The 19497-nt window shown below is 32.2% G+C and overlaps 2 protein-coding genes across 5 annotated transcripts; one reads left to right on the top strand and one right to left on the bottom strand.

The window, feature by feature from the left end:
• Positions 1–3820: 3820 nt before the first annotated feature.
• Positions 3821–9681, bottom strand: LOC8277815 (integrator complex subunit 9). Of its 4 annotated transcripts, none has more exons than XM_048374922.1 (12): positions 9663–9681; positions 9092–9147; positions 8619–9008; positions 8261–8472; positions 7820–8149; positions 7521–7731; positions 6689–6781; positions 6502–6593; positions 5800–5917; positions 5546–5631; positions 4778–4829; positions 3821–4610 (listed from the first exon to the last, which is right to left on the bottom strand). In XM_048374922.1, the coding sequence occupies exons 2-12, from the start codon at positions 9098–9100 to the stop codon at positions 4086–4088; spliced, it is 2118 nt and encodes a 705-aa protein (XP_048230879.1). In that variant the 5' UTR covers positions 9101–9147; positions 9663–9681; the 3' UTR covers positions 3821–4085. The 4 variants fall into 4 exon arrangements, with proteins under 4 accessions (XP_048230879.1, XP_048230878.1, XP_048230877.1 ...); XM_048374921.1 differs by lacking the exon at positions 9663–9681 and adding an exon at positions 9641–9659; XM_048374920.1 differs by lacking the exon at positions 9663–9681 and adding an exon at positions 9374–9582 and having other exon boundaries at positions 9092–9340.
• A 5725-nt stretch (positions 9682–15406) lies between these two features.
• Positions 15407–15775, top strand: LOC125370009. The gene has a single exon (XM_048373578.1). It carries the CDS (start codon positions 15407–15409, stop codon positions 15773–15775), a length of 369 nt encoding a protein of 122 aa, XP_048229535.1.
• Positions 15776–19497: the final 3722 nt, after the last annotated feature.

The raw sequence follows: 19497 nt of genomic DNA on the forward strand, positions 1-19497 counted from the left end.
ATAACAAAATATCTAAGTTATTTAATTAGGCAAAATTATATATATATATATATATAAAAGCTAAATTTATACTTCAAGCTTTATTTTAATTTTAGCTTTTAAGCCTATATATATATATATATGTGTGTGATTCAAAAAAATTTTAACGTGTTGACAATGAATTATGAGTTATGAATTAAACTTTTTTAATTTAATATTAATTCTCTAATAAATTTAATTCATAATTTATAAATTAAGATTAGTAGCTAGCAATGCATTATGACTATATAAATATGCAGAAAGTATTGATAAATTACATTATAGATCCAGGTCCATGGAGCATCATGAACCAAGGTCATTTAACACGTAGGTTAAGCTTTAAAACATATTTATTTTTTATTTTAAGACTTGTGGGTGAGCACAAACATCTAACTAGTCTTTTAGATACATTTTTCTTTGTTTTACTTGGCTATATTTATTTTTTTATTTTTTATTTTATTTAGCCATTTAAATTCAAAATTGTCATGCCTCAATAAGTTGATTAAATTTTATGATATAAATCTTATATTTTATATTTGGTAAATTAATAATTTTATTAAGTATTAAATTTTAAATTTTAAATTTACTTCCAGATATTAATTATTTGATTATTTAAAAAATAATAAATTTTCAATGTATTTTTATATATAAATTTTAATATTTTTTGAATTTTCACTATCACACATTTTATAGATAATAAGTTATAGATTCATTAAATATAAATTATAGGTTCATTAGTAGTACAATATAGATTTATTGAAAATTCACTGTTAAATATGGTACAAGCAACAAAATTATTACTCATTGTTTATGGGTTCATCAACTATAAGATGTAAATTCATTGTTCATGAACTGTAAATTTATCAATAGAATTGTTGAAAATTCATTATTAAAAAGTTCACTGTTTAATATAGGTACAAACAATAAGATTATTATCATTTACAGATTCATCAATTATAAAATGTAAATTCATTATTTGTGAATTGTAAATTCATGAGTTGATAAATAAATTTATTTTTAATTTATAATTTTTTAAACTATAATTTATGAATTTTAGATCTACATGTAATGAATCTTTTCTAATTTATAAATCTTCTATTTTTAGCCTATGAACCTATAGTTTTTTTTTTAATAAATTTTAAGAATATAATATATGAACATCAGACATAAGTATAATGAAGTTGTAGTTTATAATTTATGAACTCGATGTTTTTAGTTTACGAATATATCTTTTGAGCCTATGAATTTTAGTTTTATGATTGATGTTTAAAACTTTTACTGTTGAATTTATGTTAACAATGCATGATCATAGTTTGTAATAAATAATTATAATATGAATTTATTAATTTTAATATTTTATTAGTATTATTATATTTTAAGAAATTAAAGTATTATTATGTAATAATAAAAAATAATTAAATTAAATTTTAAAAAATCATAATATAATTTAAAATATAAATATATATTAAAGTGTGATTAAATTTTATATTTTCATAAAAAAATTAAATAGTTAATAAAATTTCAATATATATATATATATATGTATGAAATACTGGATGTTGAATTATAAAAAAGATGACCACTGTCAACTGTATGAAAACACCGTGTTTTGGGGCATTTTCCGGTCAAAAGCGTCTATTAATTCGGTCAAAGTCGCCTTAGCTAAAGAACTCCGAGCTTCACCACTTTCTCACCAGAACCAGTAACAAAGCCCCAATAGTGATATGAGAGTAACACCAACTCCATTGCTAATTCTATCAATTATTCGTTTATCAAAAAAATAAATTAATTCAGCTAATTTTCTTATACCTCCAATAAAAAATATTTCATAAAAAGCATCTATGTAGCCTCGATTATAGGACCAGTTATATATGACGTTTATCATTATCCCAAAGAATTCTTTTAGAACCTTTTTTAGCGAGCGAATTAAAGAAATTCAAATTTTGTAACAATAAATAAACAAGCTTATATAAAGAGGACGCTATAAATATTCCAAAAAAAGCTATACTAACTGAAAAAATTGTATTTGTTACAAATTCATACCAATCCGTATAATTCTTTGAATTTTGATACAAAAAGTTTAAAGACGAAGTTAACAGTTTTGACAATATATCCACCTCCATTCCTTTTTGATTGAAAGGAATTTGATTGAAAGGAATTCCTATGGCTCCAATAAACAAAGCAACTAGTACCAATATATATATATATATATATATATATATAATTTTATTTTGACATATAGTATTTTTCTTATAAAAGTAGTGGCAAATTATAAAAGAAATTAGTGTTATAATTAAAAAGAAATATAAAATATATAGAAAAGTATAAAACTAAATTATAAAATTATTAATGATAATATTATAGAAAATAAAAGGGAAAGTATTCAAAATAATGGAGAAAAGAGGACAAAAAAGAGATATTGAAAAGTGAAATGATCACGCACAGATCTCAAGTAAAAAAAAAGTGCAATAGCTGAAGCAGTGTTAAATGACTCAGATTTATAATGCTATATGAATCCAGGTACAGGATATAATTATTTGAAAGTATTAGTGCAAATTAATCAATTTTTTTATAAATTTATATAATTAAAAGTAATGCTATATAGTCTATATTTTTTTATCCTACTCCTTGCGTACCTGAGGTGGCATCTATTATTATAAAACTGTCTTTTAATATTTTAAATTAAGAGATAGTTTTGTAAAAATAGTATTTATCGCATCAAATATATAAGAGGTGCAATAAAAAATGGTGGGATGTTTCCATTCATTATCCTTATGTCCCAATTGATTTATAGAGTATGAATTCAAATGTCTACTCTAGAATTAATCCAATTGTATTTGTTCTTTAATACAATTGCATTATTGAACTTAATTTATGAATCACATCCAAACCAATATGTTTATCTATGTTGCACAAAAATTTAATCAAGTTAATGCATTATCAAAAAAATTTAGGATATAATCATATTACATATTACTTTGAGCGATAAAATCCTTTATTGATAATCTCATTATTTTTATATGATTCTTATTATACACAATAATTATCTCTTAGCTCCTCATGCTTTGAAAGACAATTGAAGGGCGCAAAAATATTCCTTAGCCTGTTGGCCTACTGCCCTCCGGATGAACTTTCGGATTTGGTAGGCAGCAATGCAGAACCTTTTCAAAAAGGAGGAGGATGACGACAAGACGACTACAATTGCCTTTAATCTCTTGGGGATTGTGGTTGGCAAGGAACAATAAGGTGTTTAATGGGGTGGTAGTTGATCCATAGGCCGTTGTCCGAAGGAGCATTGATCAATAGAGGAGGCTATTTAAAGAACCGGTTGAGACGAAAATAAACCAAGCTACACAAATGCGATATAAATTTAACATGTTAGTGCCCTCCTTCAAGAGACTGTTTAAAAACAAAAAATAGATGCTTGTCAAGTGTGTAATCAAGAAAAAAGCACAAGTTGCTTTCGTCTGTAGAGAAACCATGGAAGTAAGTCCTCTTCTGTGGTGATTGCAAGTTGTCCTGATCACATTGAGGAAACTCTTTGGAAGGTGGCTGCTATATGGGAGAGATGCTTCAACTTAAAGGAAGGAAGGTCTGATTTATACTTAGTTTTGTTTGTAGATCAGCTAATAATGTAGCTGATTTGGCTTACAAAAAATTATCATAGAATTGCATTTAGTAGGAGAGATTTCTCATTTCCAATGCCTCTGCACTCAGAAACCTATTACTGTATGGTGTATCTCATTCCACTTCAGTAATGAAATGATTCAAAAAAAAAAAAAATACATTAAGCAAATAGATATATTATGATTAAAATGTGTAGTAACCTTTTTAAAAAACATCTCAATAACAAATCAATCTTTGATCACTGTCAAACCACTCTGATGATCTTTTTTTTAAATTAAATTTTAAATGCTTATTAGAAAATTTGTTTCATAGGAAAAACTGTTGAAGTGAAGTGAGGATTATATAAGCCCAGCAATTATAACAATGTGAACCCTGACCTATCCAGCACTATTACATGTCCCACAAACCACCCCACAAGGAACTTAATCCAAAATCCCCTTCTAAATGACATCCAAGAGAGTGCTGATAGCTTCAAAAATGACACTGGCTAAATTCTCATCAGGAGCGTTGATAACAGTACTCATTCCTCCAACTTCTATCAGTGCTTCTTTTGGATCATGAATTTTTATTATCCCAACACTATCTGATTCCCCATCATTCATGTTTCGTTCTATAGATCCATTAAAACCCATCTTCGACAATGTACCAAGAAGCTTCTCCATATCTACCACACCGCAGAGTAGAAGCTGTCTACTCTGGGAGGAAACTGATACCTTTTTCCCTGAGACTAGCCGATGCTTGCTGTCATCTATAAGAAGTTCTCCTTCCAGTCTTGTTATATCCGTGTCCTTCCGCTTCAATTTTTTCCAACAGAATCGGGTAGCCAAGTCTGTTGCAATCTCTACATCTGAACTATCTTTCAGACTTTGTATCTCTTGTGTTTCATTTTCAGTATAGTACAGAACTGAAAATGGATGTGAACTTGAGCTTGAGGCATTAATGTGCTGCTTCAAATCCTCTGGAAACTATGTAATACAAAAGAAAAAGATTGACAAATAAGACCTAAAGGAAGGAAAGAAAGACTGAGGGAAGAGAGAGATATATATTTAGAAAGAGAAAGAGAGAGAGAGAGAGAGAGAGAGAGATTTATATAACATCACAAAAGGAAGAAGCACAAGTGGATTCTGATTACCAAAACAACTTTTGGATGCAATATCTTCAGCAATGGTTGAATTTTCTGCGTCCTACAAAAGAGATAAAAGCCTTAATGAGTATGTTTAGCAACAATTTAACCAGAAGAATTATGTCAGCCATCGATCCTTATTCTTTTCCTATCTATAAAGACATTGCAATGCAGGACAAAATATACAGAGAGCATATTCATTGAGTGGCAAAACATTCCTCAGAAATAATGAAAATGGCTATTAAGCTGATCTATTCTGGAGAGTATCAGTTTCAGCTGAAATCACCGCATGCAAAAACATGATCCCTAAACACCAAAGGAAGGATGTTGTTTCTGAGGTAATGCACGACCCAACAAAAATAGCTTCCATTAGAAAAGGCGAATACCATATAGAGCCAGTGTGGCCTTCCTTGTTTCCACCTGCTTTTGGTTTTTTATTTTTCTTCTTATTCTTTTAAATCTTATTTTTCTGTAGCTACTTTTTGGAATCCGATTTTTGAAAGAAGCAGAGGGAACCATACTTTCTCTAAAAGCAGATGCCAAAAGGCAGAAACAGTAAAGATTTAGAAAAAAAAAATTTAATTTTCAAAAGCAAGATGTCCCACAGCAATGCCAAACTAACTAGCCCATAGTCTTAGACAAAAACTTGAGAAAGAAACTACGTTGACAGAAATAGCACATTAAAGCAAATCAGTCACAAGTATCAACCACCATTAACTTTCATAAAATGGATGCATATCAGTGACACTAAACTGGAGAAATATTATATATCCTTACCGTATTCCAGAAAGGAATGAACATTGTAGAACCTTCATTGCTATTGGTTTGAAAGGCAAGAGAGCCATATCAGCATCCAGTCCATCCTGCAAAGTATTAACAATTCCTTAAGCCATTGCCTTAAAGCAGTTAAAATAAAATCATTATTCCTTTAATTTCAGTACAAATAAGAATGAAGAGAATCCAAAATTAAGAATGTAACAATAGAAGCTCGTTTCATAAGTCAGTCAAAAGAAAATATAGTATATGAGCACCTCTAGAACAAGTAAAGAGTTTTCATCCCTGCGCCAACGTCGAAGCAAAGGAACAACAGGTCCAAGTCTTAGATTCCAGTGAGAAGCAAAGACGATACACGGTTCCTGCCAATTGGTTCTAACGATAAGAATGTTAGTTCAAGAAGTCAAAATGACTCAGGGATGCAAATACATTCAAAATGCAATACCACAAAAACACTTCTTTCCCCTGATAAATCTTTGCTTCTTTTAAAGATTGCAGGAGACCTTTATTTTAATAGTACTCTGAGCAGTTCTTTAAGAAAACAAGAAGTTTCAAACATAATGCAAGGTACTTTGGAGATGTTTATAATGGTAATCTTCCACTTCAGCAAATTTATCTCATCCTATGATAAATACAACAACTTAACTAAAAACAAATGCAGGGAAACATAAATATTAAACATCGATTGTATTCAAAAGACATCAGCACAACACCAAATTCTGATAATCCATGTATAGTGCTAAAACATATATGCAATAGAAATATAGACGAGGAATAACAAAAATTCTGGGCCAAGAAGGAAGTCAAAGTTTGATTGTTGAAAAACTTTGATGTATTCCTGAAGCTGAAATGACATACTCCTTGAATGATATGGTTAATGAAAAATGAGATGAAATTTGTCTATAAAAAGTACGTCATTTATAAAAGTATATTTGCATGAAAAAACAGGTACGTCTTACATTAGATTGGGTGAATGAACAGCAGGAAACACATGAAGCTTCTTGTCTTTCATGAGGTCAACATGTGAAAACAATGGCTCCCCAGAAAATAGCTGCCAGACCATCAAGCAGAAATCAAGATTACTTGCATACAGATAATATAGCAGTTCCAAATAAAGTAAACCAATAACCTCTAAAAATTATGTACCTTCTCTTGTCGGAACTTGCACAACCATTCTGGTATGATATTAGTGAATGCCAATAACTCTGCTGCTACAGAAGAGATAACATATATTGGAACCTAGAGAACAAGAAATTTATGACTGTAATAAAAGCAAGAATCAGCAGAGACTGCAGCACTTACATTGACCATCAAAAGAATTCAATCAGTGAGTAAATCTGATATTTGGTTTTGATAGCCAACAAAATTTATTTATAGAACCAATATGCAGCACATACAATAACCTAGACCTGTAAAATTTGGTGTCAAAACATCAACATAATAACAATGCTAATAAGTAAATAAGGAATTCCCTCCCACTCAATAGTCTGGACATTTTTCTATTCCAGTTCATAACTTCTAGCTAGAAGAGGGAAATGCATCCATGCATACCTGACAAAAATATGAAGTGCAAAATGTTGATGATTATATATAAAGGTATGTGTAGGCAAGATGAACGGTATTAACCTAATTAGTCACAGTCAAAATTGAAATCAACAATTTGCACATGCACTCACAAATAGTTTTATCAATTTCCTCAGGCTCATATAAGTTAGTTGTTCTATCGAGTGAAACATAAAGCATGCAAAATCTAATAACTGCAAGTAAAAAAACACTTAATTCAATAGTTTCCTTGTCCTTAGCCCAGATCATAGATCAGAGGCCTGATTCACTCCATCAGGCTTTTTTCTCAGTACTCCAGAGTACCAGATAAACTACTTTAATTTCAGCATGTAATTCATTAGTCAAATATTATACTGACATAGTGACTACTCCAATTATGTGATGTTCTTGACTCTCTGCATATGTAGACATCTACCTTTATAGCTGAGGATTCAAGGAAAATCGATATTTGCTCTAACAGCTGCATGATAATTCCAAGCCGATTTAAAGGAACCAAGACAGAGCCACCGGCTTTAACAGAACCCACGACACATGAGCATAGAAAAGCTAGTTTATCACTTTCCTCTATACTCTCATCATTACTCAATAAGCAGTCATTCAATTCTTTCCAATTGTCTCCATCAGCACTGCAAAGCAAGTTAAATCAACAGTATATGAAACTGCACCATTCCAACACCTGAGACATTATGATATAGAAATGGGTCCTAGTGCTACCTGAGACTTGAGAGGTTGTGATTAGCCGAAACAAAATAACTCTCATGCTGTTCAACATCTTCTATAACATCTTGGGATGAGAAGTCCGAATATAAGATCAAATCAGTCCCACGCAGTGCATGATAATCAAACTCCATAGCATGAGTAGACAAAAATATAGAGCTTGATACCCATGCCATATTTTCTTTTGGACCCTCAATAAGCCAATTACATGAGCCTATTTCTATGCCTGAACTGAATGCCTTTATGACCAGTTCCCCATTATAGCAGGCAGCTTCAGCATATTTAAGCATTTCAATCTTCTGCATGCAATCCTTGACATCCACTGAACTAAATAGATTAAATGTTTAATCAATTAGAATTTGAAACGCATTTTGGTAATGAGTAAAAATGCAAATGAATACTGTAATGACTAGCATATACAACTGTCGTGACAATTACCTGTAGAGTGGGAACCACGCACCCAGCTCTGACCCATCTTTACCCAGAGTCACTTCCCTCAGTTCAGATGGAAGCAATTCAAGTTCTTCCCATCTCATCCATTGAGGATCTGACTCCTCAGATCCATAAAATTGTCGGAATTCCACATGCATAGAGACAAGATCCTCCATAATAAGCTGCCCAACCCTTGCTGTTGCTTCAGTTGCGTATATCTGGCCCAGACAAACACCGAAAGACATTCTAATTTAACAAATTTATATTGATGAAAAAGGGATAAATCCTATGACAACTCTATATATACGTGTGTGCTGTGTGCTGTGTGCTGTGTTTGTGTGTGTGTGTGTGTGTGTGTTTTTACCTTTGCAGAAAAGCCCTTACATTGAGTAAGAAATGGGAGCCCCAGCATGCCCATTGTGCTCGAAATTAATACGATATCAATAGATGAAGGATCCCAAAGGTGCAAGTTTTTTGCAGTTTTGTACCAAGGCTCTGCATATATTAAATTTTGCACATCAAGGGGCTTTTCCATTCCCCACATTTTTCCAGTCTCCAATTCCACACGCAGTGAATCATGAAGTGAACAATTTGGATGTTCTTCAGGAAGAATGGGGCAAAAATCAGCAGGGACAGGAGAAAAGATTGTGAGAGATGAAAGATCAAGTGGGCAATCAAATAATATCCTGTACCCACTCATATCAAGAATGCAACATGGTGGGAAATGGAAACCATTCCCTTTGCTCAAGCATGTCTGGAGAAACAAAGAATACATTTAATAAATAAGTAAAATATAAAAGCAATGGTTCAGGAAGAAAGAGGGGAACAGAGACTTACAAACTTCATGGAGATAACAAAATTAAGAGATCACCGCCAGAAACACAATGTTGTACCTTATGAACAATCAGGTTCAAAATCATATATCAATAAGAAAAAAAAAAAGAATAGCCTGTAAAAGCTTAACTACATATAGCCCAACAAGACTTTCCAGGTTTATAAATTAGGGATACGTACAAAAAATATAAATGTTCTTTCTTTTTATTTGTTAAAAGACATTTTAACAGTTAAATGAGAAATTATTTCAACCTATGGCCATCTTAAATGAGAAATTATTTCAACCTATGGCCATCTTAAATGAGAAAAATAATTTATATACGATTCTAAAAAGGTAAATAGATAACTGTTATTCCGCATCAGTGTGAAAATAAACAGCCAAATAAAATTCATACAACAGATTATTGCAGCAATAAGAAATCTAAATCTTGTAGATAAAAAAATATAATAGTTAGAGTAGCAAAATTCATTTTAACATGAAATGGTTTTCTTAAACCTTAATAAAAGATGAAACCAAAAACCGGAAAAACGAACTTCAAAATAGATTTGTACCATAATTAATTTGATACAAAACCTAAAATATACTTGTGTCGGTTGCCCTAGAAATGAGATAACCAATAAGATAGGGATATAGTTTAGATCGGGACAAATGATCAATTTAGCTCGTGAACTTGTATTGTTGGTTTTTTTTAGTGACTAAGCTCAGTTTGACTTAGTTTTCCTTTTAGTTGTTGCTTTTATCATTTTAGTTGTTGCTTTTATCAGTAATGTCCTAATTTGTTAGGACCTCAATCTAGAGTTGATTTTCTCGTAACCAATTGACAATATCTTTAATAGTTCCTTTATTTTCTGCAATAAAAATCGATAATAATACAGACTTTTACTTCCAGCAATTATTTGAGTTGTTAAGAACTCAAGATAATAATAATTTGATATCAGAGTCTTAATATATAGAAGCATGTTTGAGAGACTTATAATTGCAATTCGTAATAAAAGAGAAAGAGAGTGAAACACTTGGTCAGGATAAAAAAAGAAGCGAAAAGCTTGAGATGGGAACGGAAAAGCATGAGATGGCCATAAATAAATATGTTCAAGCTACCATTCCTCAATTTGATGGTCATTATGACCATTGGGCTATGCACATGGAGAACCTCCTTCGTTCCAAAGAGTATTGGGATTTGATAGAAACAAGAATTTTCATAGTAGAAGATGGAACTATGCTAACAGAGGCATAAAAACAACTATAACTCAAAGATCTGAAGGTGAAAAATTACCTGTTTCATGCTATTGATCACATTATTAGAGAGACTATCCTTGATAAAGCAAGTGCTAAGAGCATATGGGACTCTATGAAGCAGAAATATCAAGAATCAAAATGAGTCAAAAAAGCTCAATTGCAAGCTTTAAGAAGAGAATATGAGGTGTTGCATAAGAAGGAAGGGATAAGGTAGATGAGTACTTTGCTTGGACATTAACTATTGTAAATAAGATGAAAGTTCATGGTGAGAAGATGGAGCAAGTCATGATCATTAAGAAGATTTTGAGATCAATGACTTCTAGATTTGATTATATGGTATATTCAACCGAGGAGTCTAATGATTTGAGCAAACTTACCATAGATGAGCTTCATAGCAGCTTACTTATTCATGAACAAAGAATGAACAATTATATTAAAAGTGATGACAAAGCTCTGAATATTTCATACAAGGGAGGAAGAGGCAGAGGTGGTCGAAGTGCATCTCGAGGTCGTGGAAGAAGTAGAGGCAGACGTGGATTTAATAAAGCACTTATGAAGTGCTATAAATGCCACAAGCTAGGACACTTCTAATATGAATGTTCTAATTGGGAAAAAGGAGCTCATTATAGCGAAATAGATGCAGAAGAAGAAATGTTACGGATGGCTTAAACAGATTTGGACAACTCGAAAGAAACAATGTGGTTTATTGACTTAAGCTGCAGGAATTATATGACTAGAGATAAGCAATGGTTTCTCCATCTAGATGAGTCTTTCTGGCAAGTTGTGAAGCTTGGTAATGATATAAAAATGGTTGTAACGAGGAAGGGAACATCATGCTTCAAGTTAATGGCACAAGCCAGGTAATCACTAATGTATTTTACTTACCTGAGCTCAAAAATAACCTCCTAAGTATTGGTCAGCTACAAGAATGCAATCTGGCTATTCTAATATAACATGGAGAATGCAAAATTTATCATCATGAAAGAGGGTTAATTATACAGACCAAAATGTCTGCTAATCGGATGTTTATCCTTCTAGCTAAAAGAGAAACACAGGTGTAAGCTCAAGTCTCTATTCTGACATGCTTCAAGGCCACATCCGAAAGTGAAACTGACTTGTGGCACTATAGATATGGGAATTTACATTTCAAAGGCTTAAATACCTTATCTCATACGAAGATGGTGAAAGGCATTGCCTCATCTCAGCGATCCCTCTAATATTTGCACAGTATGTATGGCAGGAAAGCAACATCAAGAAACTATTCCTAGAAAGAGTATGTTGAGAGCTATACAGAAGTTGCAACTCATACATGCTAACATCTATAGCCCAATTACACCTGAATCAAACAGCCATAAGAGGTACATACTCACATTTATAGATGATTATAGCAGACAGTTGTGGACTTATTTTTTAAATCTTAAATCAAAAGCACTTGCTATGTTTAAAAAATTCAAAAGTCAAGTAGAAAAAGAAACTGAAATATTTTATATTAACTTCGAACTAACTGAGGTGGGAAATTTACATTACTTGAATTTAATAAGTATTACAACTCTAATGACATTTCGAGACAACTTACCACATCCTATTCCTTACAACAAAATAGGGTTGCGGAGTGAAAGAACCGGATGATTATGGATATGGTATGTTGTATATTGACGGAGAAGCTTGTACTGAAAGAATTTTGGCCAGAAGCCGTCAACTGGGTTGTTCACTTGCTCAATCGATGTCCCACTCTTGTTGTAAAAGACAAGACACTAGAGGAAGCATGATCTGGGTTTAAACCATCAGTGAAACACTTCAAGATGTTCGGTTGCATTGGACATGTTCACATTCCTGACAACAACAAGTAGAAACTTGTTGATAAAATCCTCTAATGTATCTTCTTGGGCTTGAATTAGGAACCTAAAGCTTATAGAATGTATGATCCCGTATCTAAAAAAATTATTATGAGCAGATATGTGGGGTTCGAAGAAGACAAGAAGTGGGATTGGGATAATTCAATTAAAGAAGCTAGAAGTCTAGTTCTTAAGTGGGATAACTTACTAGAAGAACATGTAAAGAAAAGCAGTTGGTTGAAGATAGTGCTACTCACTCAAGTTCATCAATCAAATGAGGAAATTGAACATAACCCTTCCAATCCAGTTCAAAGGAGGGTTAGAAGGGTAGAGGATTATATAAATGGTGAAGGGTTATCTGAATTAGATGAAGAGAATAATTTAATGATGTTTACAACCTCTAATAATCCAATATCCTTTGAAGAAGTTGTCAAAAGCCCAGAGTGGAAAGAAGCAATGGAATTGGAAATCAAATCCATCGAAAAGAATGGACCTTGGGAGCTTACTACACTTCCAATTGGAGCCAAAAAAATTAAAGTGAAACGGGTAACCAAAACTAAGCTAAAGGAGAATGGGGAAGTGGATAAACTTAAAGCGAGGCTTATGGAAAAGGGATTCTCGCAGAAATTTAGGATATATTATATCGAAGTTCTTGCATCTATGGCAAATAAAAGATGGGCAGCCTTATGTATTTAACTGCCACCAGATCAGACTTAGCTTTTATGGTGAGCTTAATTAGCAAATTTATGGAAAGACCAACTGAGTTGCATCAACAAGATGTAAAAAAGTTCTTCGTTACATAAAAAGGACTACTGAGTTGGGAATATTCTACAAAAGAAGTGGAGAAGAGCAGTTGATGGCCTACTTGGATAGTGATTATGCAAGAGATATTGAAAACTAAAAAAGTGCATCAAGGTACATGTTCTTGCTCAGTTCAGGTGTTCTTTCATAGTCTTTAAAAAAACAACCAGTAGTCACTCTTTCCACTATTGAGTTTGAGTTCATAGCTACTGCCTCTTGTGTATGTTAAAGTATATGGATGCATAGGGTTTTTGAAAAGCTTGGTCTTCAACAAAGTAAGTGCACTGATATTTTTTGTGATAATAACTCTATTATTAAATTATCAAAAAATCCTGTTATGCACGGTAGAAGCAAGCACATTGATGTTAGATTTCATTTTCTTGGTGACTTAACAAGTGATGGGATTGTTAAGTTAAAGTATTATATTTCAAATGATTAGTTAGCAGACATTATGACTAAGCCTTTGATACTTGAGGAGTTTATAAGATTAAGAGAATTGCTTGGATCTTGCTCAGCACCAAATGTAAACTGACTGCAAATTACAAGTTAGTTTAAGGGAGAGTTTATTGGTTTTTTTAGTGACTAAGCTGAGCTTGACTTAGTTTTCATTTTAGTTATTACTTTTTTCATTAATGTCCTAATTTTTAGGACCTCAGTTTAGATGATTTTCTTGTAACCAATTGACCACATCTTTAGTGGTACCTTTATTTTCTGCATTTTCTGTTTTGTAAAGGCTAATATAAAGCCTTAGTTCTCCTTTCAAAAATACAGGCTTTTGCTTCCAGCATTCATTTGAGTTTTTTAAGAGCTTGAGATAATAACAGTTCAAGGGGTCAAACATGTATAATTTTAGTAATTTCAATGAATAGGCCCTAAATTTCTTTTAGGGTTAAATAGATTCAACTTTTAGTTCAAAGACTTTTAACTCACATTCGTTAAAACTTAAATAATAAAGTATTATTGTTTTGATAAAACATCACCATCACAATGGATCTGCTACATTACTGCACTCTCATACCACTGACAAAAGACACTCTAGATGACGAAGAAGAAGAAGAAGAACTATCCATTAAACTATGCAAATCCACCAAAATTATTAGATCATCAATTCGACCAACAAAAACAACAAAAACTTATGAAAGAACATAATGCAAACAGAGCTTGCATTGTTAAAAATTAGCACAATACATGTTTAGCTCTACAATCGAACAACATAATGAATTTGAAAGTTCATAACTAAGATGGGATCACAAAGATTGGTAAAAAAGTTCAGATAGGAACAATTTACCTTGTTCTTCTATAAGAATAGTTAAATATTCGATCAACAAGGTCCTACATTTTAAATTGCAACAAAATTATACAAAGAATCAAAATGCAATAAAATCATCATATATAAAAATAAGTGTATGTAATTCACAATGATTATTATCTTCATAAAAAATAAAGCAACAGAAAAACGAATGAGTTTGTGAGATGCAAACGGGTACACAAATGAATTTAGGAATCCTGAGATAATACATGACATGAATTATGCAGTAGTAAACAAAAAGGCTCATATATTACTAAATAGTTAATGGTATGAATTATTGTATTCCAACAAAGCTAAAACAAATTCAATAGCATTATCCATACATGACATTCTCAAATGATTCAAGCATCTACCTCGTTCTTCCCCTGCTTTGAAAGACCTAACTATGTAAGAATATAATTGAGCTCTTTGATATAAAAAATACAGGACATTAATCTTAATCACAACTCTAAAGAAAGGAATTGCCAACATCAACAGCAACTTTAAAACATGGCACTTAAGCTATAACAAATTAAAGTTGAAAAAACATAAATACTAAAATTAATACTTTCTTTTACGCATTTTTAAGCAAGTTAAATAGTTTCTTATACTATAAATAGAAAACATGAAAAATAAAGCAGCTAAAAAAGTGAAATAAGTTATTTAAATTTACAGTAAAGTGAAAATGATAATAAGAGTACATAGGCTAAAGTAGAGGATAAAGTAGAAGCAACAACTAAGCCTGACCCTTTTATGAAGGAATATCAACCAAGAATACTCTTTCCAAGCCGCCTTAAGAAGGACAAATTGGATACAAAGTTTCAGTAAGTGTCTTGAATTCTTTAAGCAGTTGCATATTAACATACATTTTGTAGAAGCTCTGTCACAAATATCCAAGTATGCTAAGTTCTTAAAGGAACTCCTTTATAACAAGAGGAAGCTCGAGGAAGTATCAATGGTGAACCTATTGGAAAAGAGCTCATCGATCATTCAAAAGAGACTACCAAAGAAGCTAAAAGACCCAGAGTTTTACTATTCCTTGCTTTATTAATAATTTAAATATTGATAATACACTTGCTGATTTGGGGGCTAGCATTAGTGTTATGCCTTATAATTTATTTAAGAAACTAGGGCTGGGAGAACCTAAATCAACGCTCATGAGCATTCAATTGGCTGATAAATCTGTTGTATACCCTAGGGGTATCATTGAGGACTTGTTAGTAAAGGTTCAAGAGTTTACTTTTCTTATGGATTTTGTAGTTATGGATATAGATGAAACTGTTGACTTTTCCCTCATTTTAGGAAGACCCTTTCTTATTACAGCTAGGTCCATCATTGATGTTCATGATGGTAAGCTTATTCTCAAGGTAGGGGAAGAGCAAGTGAATTTTCAGATCCCTAACACCATGAAACATCAGCTTGTACTTGATGACATGGATGTTAGTAATAATAGAATTAAGCATGAGACTGTGAATTGTATTTCATCTATTATTGCTAAAGATCCTTTAGAGTTATGTTTGGTATAGGAATAGGAAAAATGTGAGATGCTAGGAGCTTTAGAATAACTAGCCTACCTTAAGGCGGTAAGGCTAATGAGAAAGCAACCATTCGAGCCTATCGAGATGCCGAAAGAGGAAAGGATGAAGCCTTCCATTGAAGACCCTCCTCCTTTGGAACTCAAGCAACTTCTAGAGCATTTGGAGTACGCTTTTCTGATGGAAGGATCCAAGCTACCTGTAATAAGCAGTTCTGCATTACTAGATGACCAAAAGGCTAAGTTATTGGAAGTCTTAAGAATGAGGCAGAGGGCAATAGCCTTAGAAATTGCAAATATAAAGGGAATCAGCCCTTCCTTTTGCACGTAAAAGATTCTTATGGAAGAAGAGTTCAAAACTGTGGTGCAACCTCAAAGGCGTCTTAATCCTAACATGAAGGAAGTAGTAAAAATGGAGGTGATTAAATTTCTTGACGTCGAGATTATCTATCCCATTTCGGATGGTTCTTGGGTAAGGCTAGTACAAGTAGTGCTGAACAAAGGAGGCATAACGTTTGTAGTGAAAGAAAATAATGAGCTAATCCCAACAAGAACTATGATTGGATGGAGGATGTGCATCGACTATAGGAAGCTAAATGATTCCACGAGGAAAGATCATTTCCTATTACCATTCATTGATCAAATGCTGGAGAGATTATCAAGGCATGGGTACTACTATTCTCTAGATGATTTTTTAGGATATTTTTAGATTCCAATAGCCCTTGAGGATCGGGAAAAGACCACATTTTTCACATGCCCTTATGCAACCTTTGCGTATAGAAGAATACCATTCAGATTGTGTAATGTACCAGCCACATTTCAAAGGTGATGATGGCTATCTTTGATGACTTGATTGAGGATATTATGAAAGTTTTCATGAATGAATTTTTTGTCTATGGAAATTCATTTGAAGAATGTTTGGAGCATTTGGAGAAGGTCTTGATAAGATGCGATGAGACCATTTTGGTGCTAAATTAGGAGAAATGCCATTTTATGGTACAAGAAGGCATTATGTTGGAACATAAAATCTCTAGTAAATGAATCGAGATAGATAGAGCTAAGATTGAGACTATTGAGAAACTACCACCTCCTTCATCCGTCAAAGCTATTAAAAGTTTCCTTGGGCATGCAAGTTTCTACCGTAGGTTCATTAAAGACTTTTCTAAAATAGCTAGACATTTTAGTAGACTTTTGGAGAAGGGTGTTGACTTTATATTTGATGAGGAATGTATGGCAGCCTTCACCTCCTTAAAAGCCAAGCTTGTTAATGCTCCAATTATGGTAGCGCTGGATTGAAGTCTTTCCTTTGAGTTAATGTGTAATGCAAGTGACTTTGTAGTTAGAGACGTTCTTTGTCAGAAGAGAGAAAAGCACTTTCAGCCCATTTATTACAGGAGTAAAATGATGACTGATGTGCAGGGAAACTACACTACTACTGAAAAGGAACTACTTGCGGTTATTTTTGCTTTTAATAAATTTCTATCACACTTGATTTTGTCAAAAATGATGGTATATACTGACCATTCAACATTGAGAAATTTGTTCTCTAAAACTGATGTGAAACCAAGATTAATAAGATGGGTTTTACTTTTGTAGGAATCTGATTTAGAGATACAAGATAAAAAAAAGTATAGAAAACTTGGTGGCTGGCCATCTATCACGCCTTGAGAACCCTCATCTGGAAAAGTTACATGAGAAGGACATTAGTGATCACTTTCCGGATGAACAGTTGTATGTTATAGCAAATTTAGTAGGTAGTTCAGATTTTTAATACCATGCTATGCTGACTTTGTAAACTATTTAGTTGCAAAGGAACTTCCAAAAGAATACTCTTATTAACAAAAGAAGTTCTTTGCAAATTTGAAATATTACTTTGGAAAAGACCCTTTTCTATTTAAGATATGTGCAGATAGGGCTGAGCACGGATCGGTCTAATTCGGTTATCTATAAATCACCAATACCATACCAAACCTCGGTTCTTTTAAAATTGAACGTACCGGTACCGTAACAAATACAAAAGGATCCGTATCGTATTGTACCAATTTTTACGGTTAAATACAGTTCGGTTAGGTGCTATTTTCGGTTCTGAAAAATTTTAAAAAATACAACTTAAATCTCATCTTTAATCAAATATATTTAGAGAAAATATGATTACCAACCTAAAGAAAGTAGCATGAAAATCTGAATTAAAATTGTAATCACATTCTTAACAACCTGTTTTGCAATTCAGTCACTTGCAAGTATAACAATTCATTCAATGTTCAAATACAAACCATTAAAATATATGTTACTGCTAGCATAAACATATTTTGCAGATGGCAATCACTAAAATAAAATATTTCTCACAGTTGCAGCCACCAATCTACCCATTAAAAATAAAAATAAAAAAGTAAAAAAGAAAAGAAAAATATTCGGGATTGAACAACGACGACACAGTTATAGGAAGAGAGAGCGCTAAAGAGGAAGATGTCTACACGAGCCAATTCTTAGAATCCTTTTAATCTTTATCTGAAAAGTCTCTTTTTTTTTTGCTCCGATTTTGTGTAATCTCAATTACAACGTCTAGGCAAGCTAATTTCTTCCTTCTTCCTTTTGATTTTCTGTCTAGAAATTTGCCTTAGGAATTTTATCTTTCTAAATTAAAAATTAAAAAGTGCGGCAGTGTGTTCTAAAGAGGAAGACGTCTACGCGAGCAAATTTCTTCCTTCTTCCTTTTGATTTTCTATCTAGAAATTTGCCTTAAGGATTTTGTCTTTCTGAATTGTAAAATGGGAGGTGCGGCGGTGTATTCTAAAGAGGAAGACAGTGTGTTCAAATTGTTAGGTGTATGCTTGTAGTATGTGGTAAGAAAAGATATTAGGGTTAAATTAGTAGATAGTAAATTATAAATTTAGTGTTAGAGTATGTATATTAGTATGAGTATACTATATGATACATTAATATATAACTTATATTTTTTTTATAGAGTATAAAGTACATTATAATATTATAGTTATTTTAAATATGTAGTATTTTTTTATTTCGATAATAATTGCTTGAATTATATAAAATGATAAATATAAAATAATTTTTTTATATAGTATAAAGTATTTTATAACATTATAGTTATTTTTAATATGTATTATTTATATAATATAAATAATTATTAATAAATATATGTAAAAAATTCGGTTCTACGGTTTGGTCTGGATCAGTACAAGACGGATCGGTTCTAGTACGGTTATGGTACGGTTTTTACTAAAGAACCAGTACCATACCGTAATAGAAAAAAGATTCGAATCAGTTCAATTTAATTATATTAAATTTTGGTTGTTTCGGTTCTGGTATTTTTCAGTACGGTTATTCGGTTCAGGCGAGAATCACCAAGATCCATGCTCAGCCTTATGTGCAGACATGATAACAAGGAGGTGTGTGGCATGGCTAGAAATTATGAGCATTTTTTATCATTGCGATAGTGGACCAGCTAGAAGACATTATGGGGTGAGTAGAACATCTCAAAAAGTCCTAGAATCAGGATTCTATTAGCCAATTATGTTAAAGGATAGCCAATCATTTATGCAAGAATTGACTGTTGCCAACGTACATGTAATATCTTGTCTCGTAACAAAATGTCCCAACACGGTATTGCTTGAATGCGAAATTTGTGATATGTGTGGCATATATTTTATAGGACCCTTTCTTAGTTCTTTTGGCAATAAATATATATTGGTGACT

Source organism: Ricinus communis, chromosome 5 (assembly GCF_019578655.1).
Source record: "Ricinus communis isolate WT05 ecotype wild-type chromosome 5, ASM1957865v1, whole genome shotgun sequence".
Classification (NCBI taxonomy): domain Eukaryota; kingdom Viridiplantae; phylum Streptophyta; class Magnoliopsida; order Malpighiales; family Euphorbiaceae; genus Ricinus; species Ricinus communis.

Excerpts from the sequence above, each read along its gene's own strand:
- LOC125370009 (XM_048373578.1), top strand. The coding sequence starts at position 15,407 with ATGAGCATTCAATTGGCTGATAAATCTGTTGTATACCCTAGGGGTATC.
- LOC8277815 (XM_048374922.1), bottom strand. Across the intron at positions 8,150-8,260 it reads GCGTGGTTCCCACTCTACAG|TTCAGTGGATGTCAAGGATT; the intron begins GTAATTGTCACG and ends TAATCTATTTAG. Across the intron at positions 6,782-7,520 it reads TTGAATCCTCAGCTATAAAG|GTTCCAATATATGTTATCTC; the intron begins GTAGATGTCTAC and ends CTTGTTCTCTAG.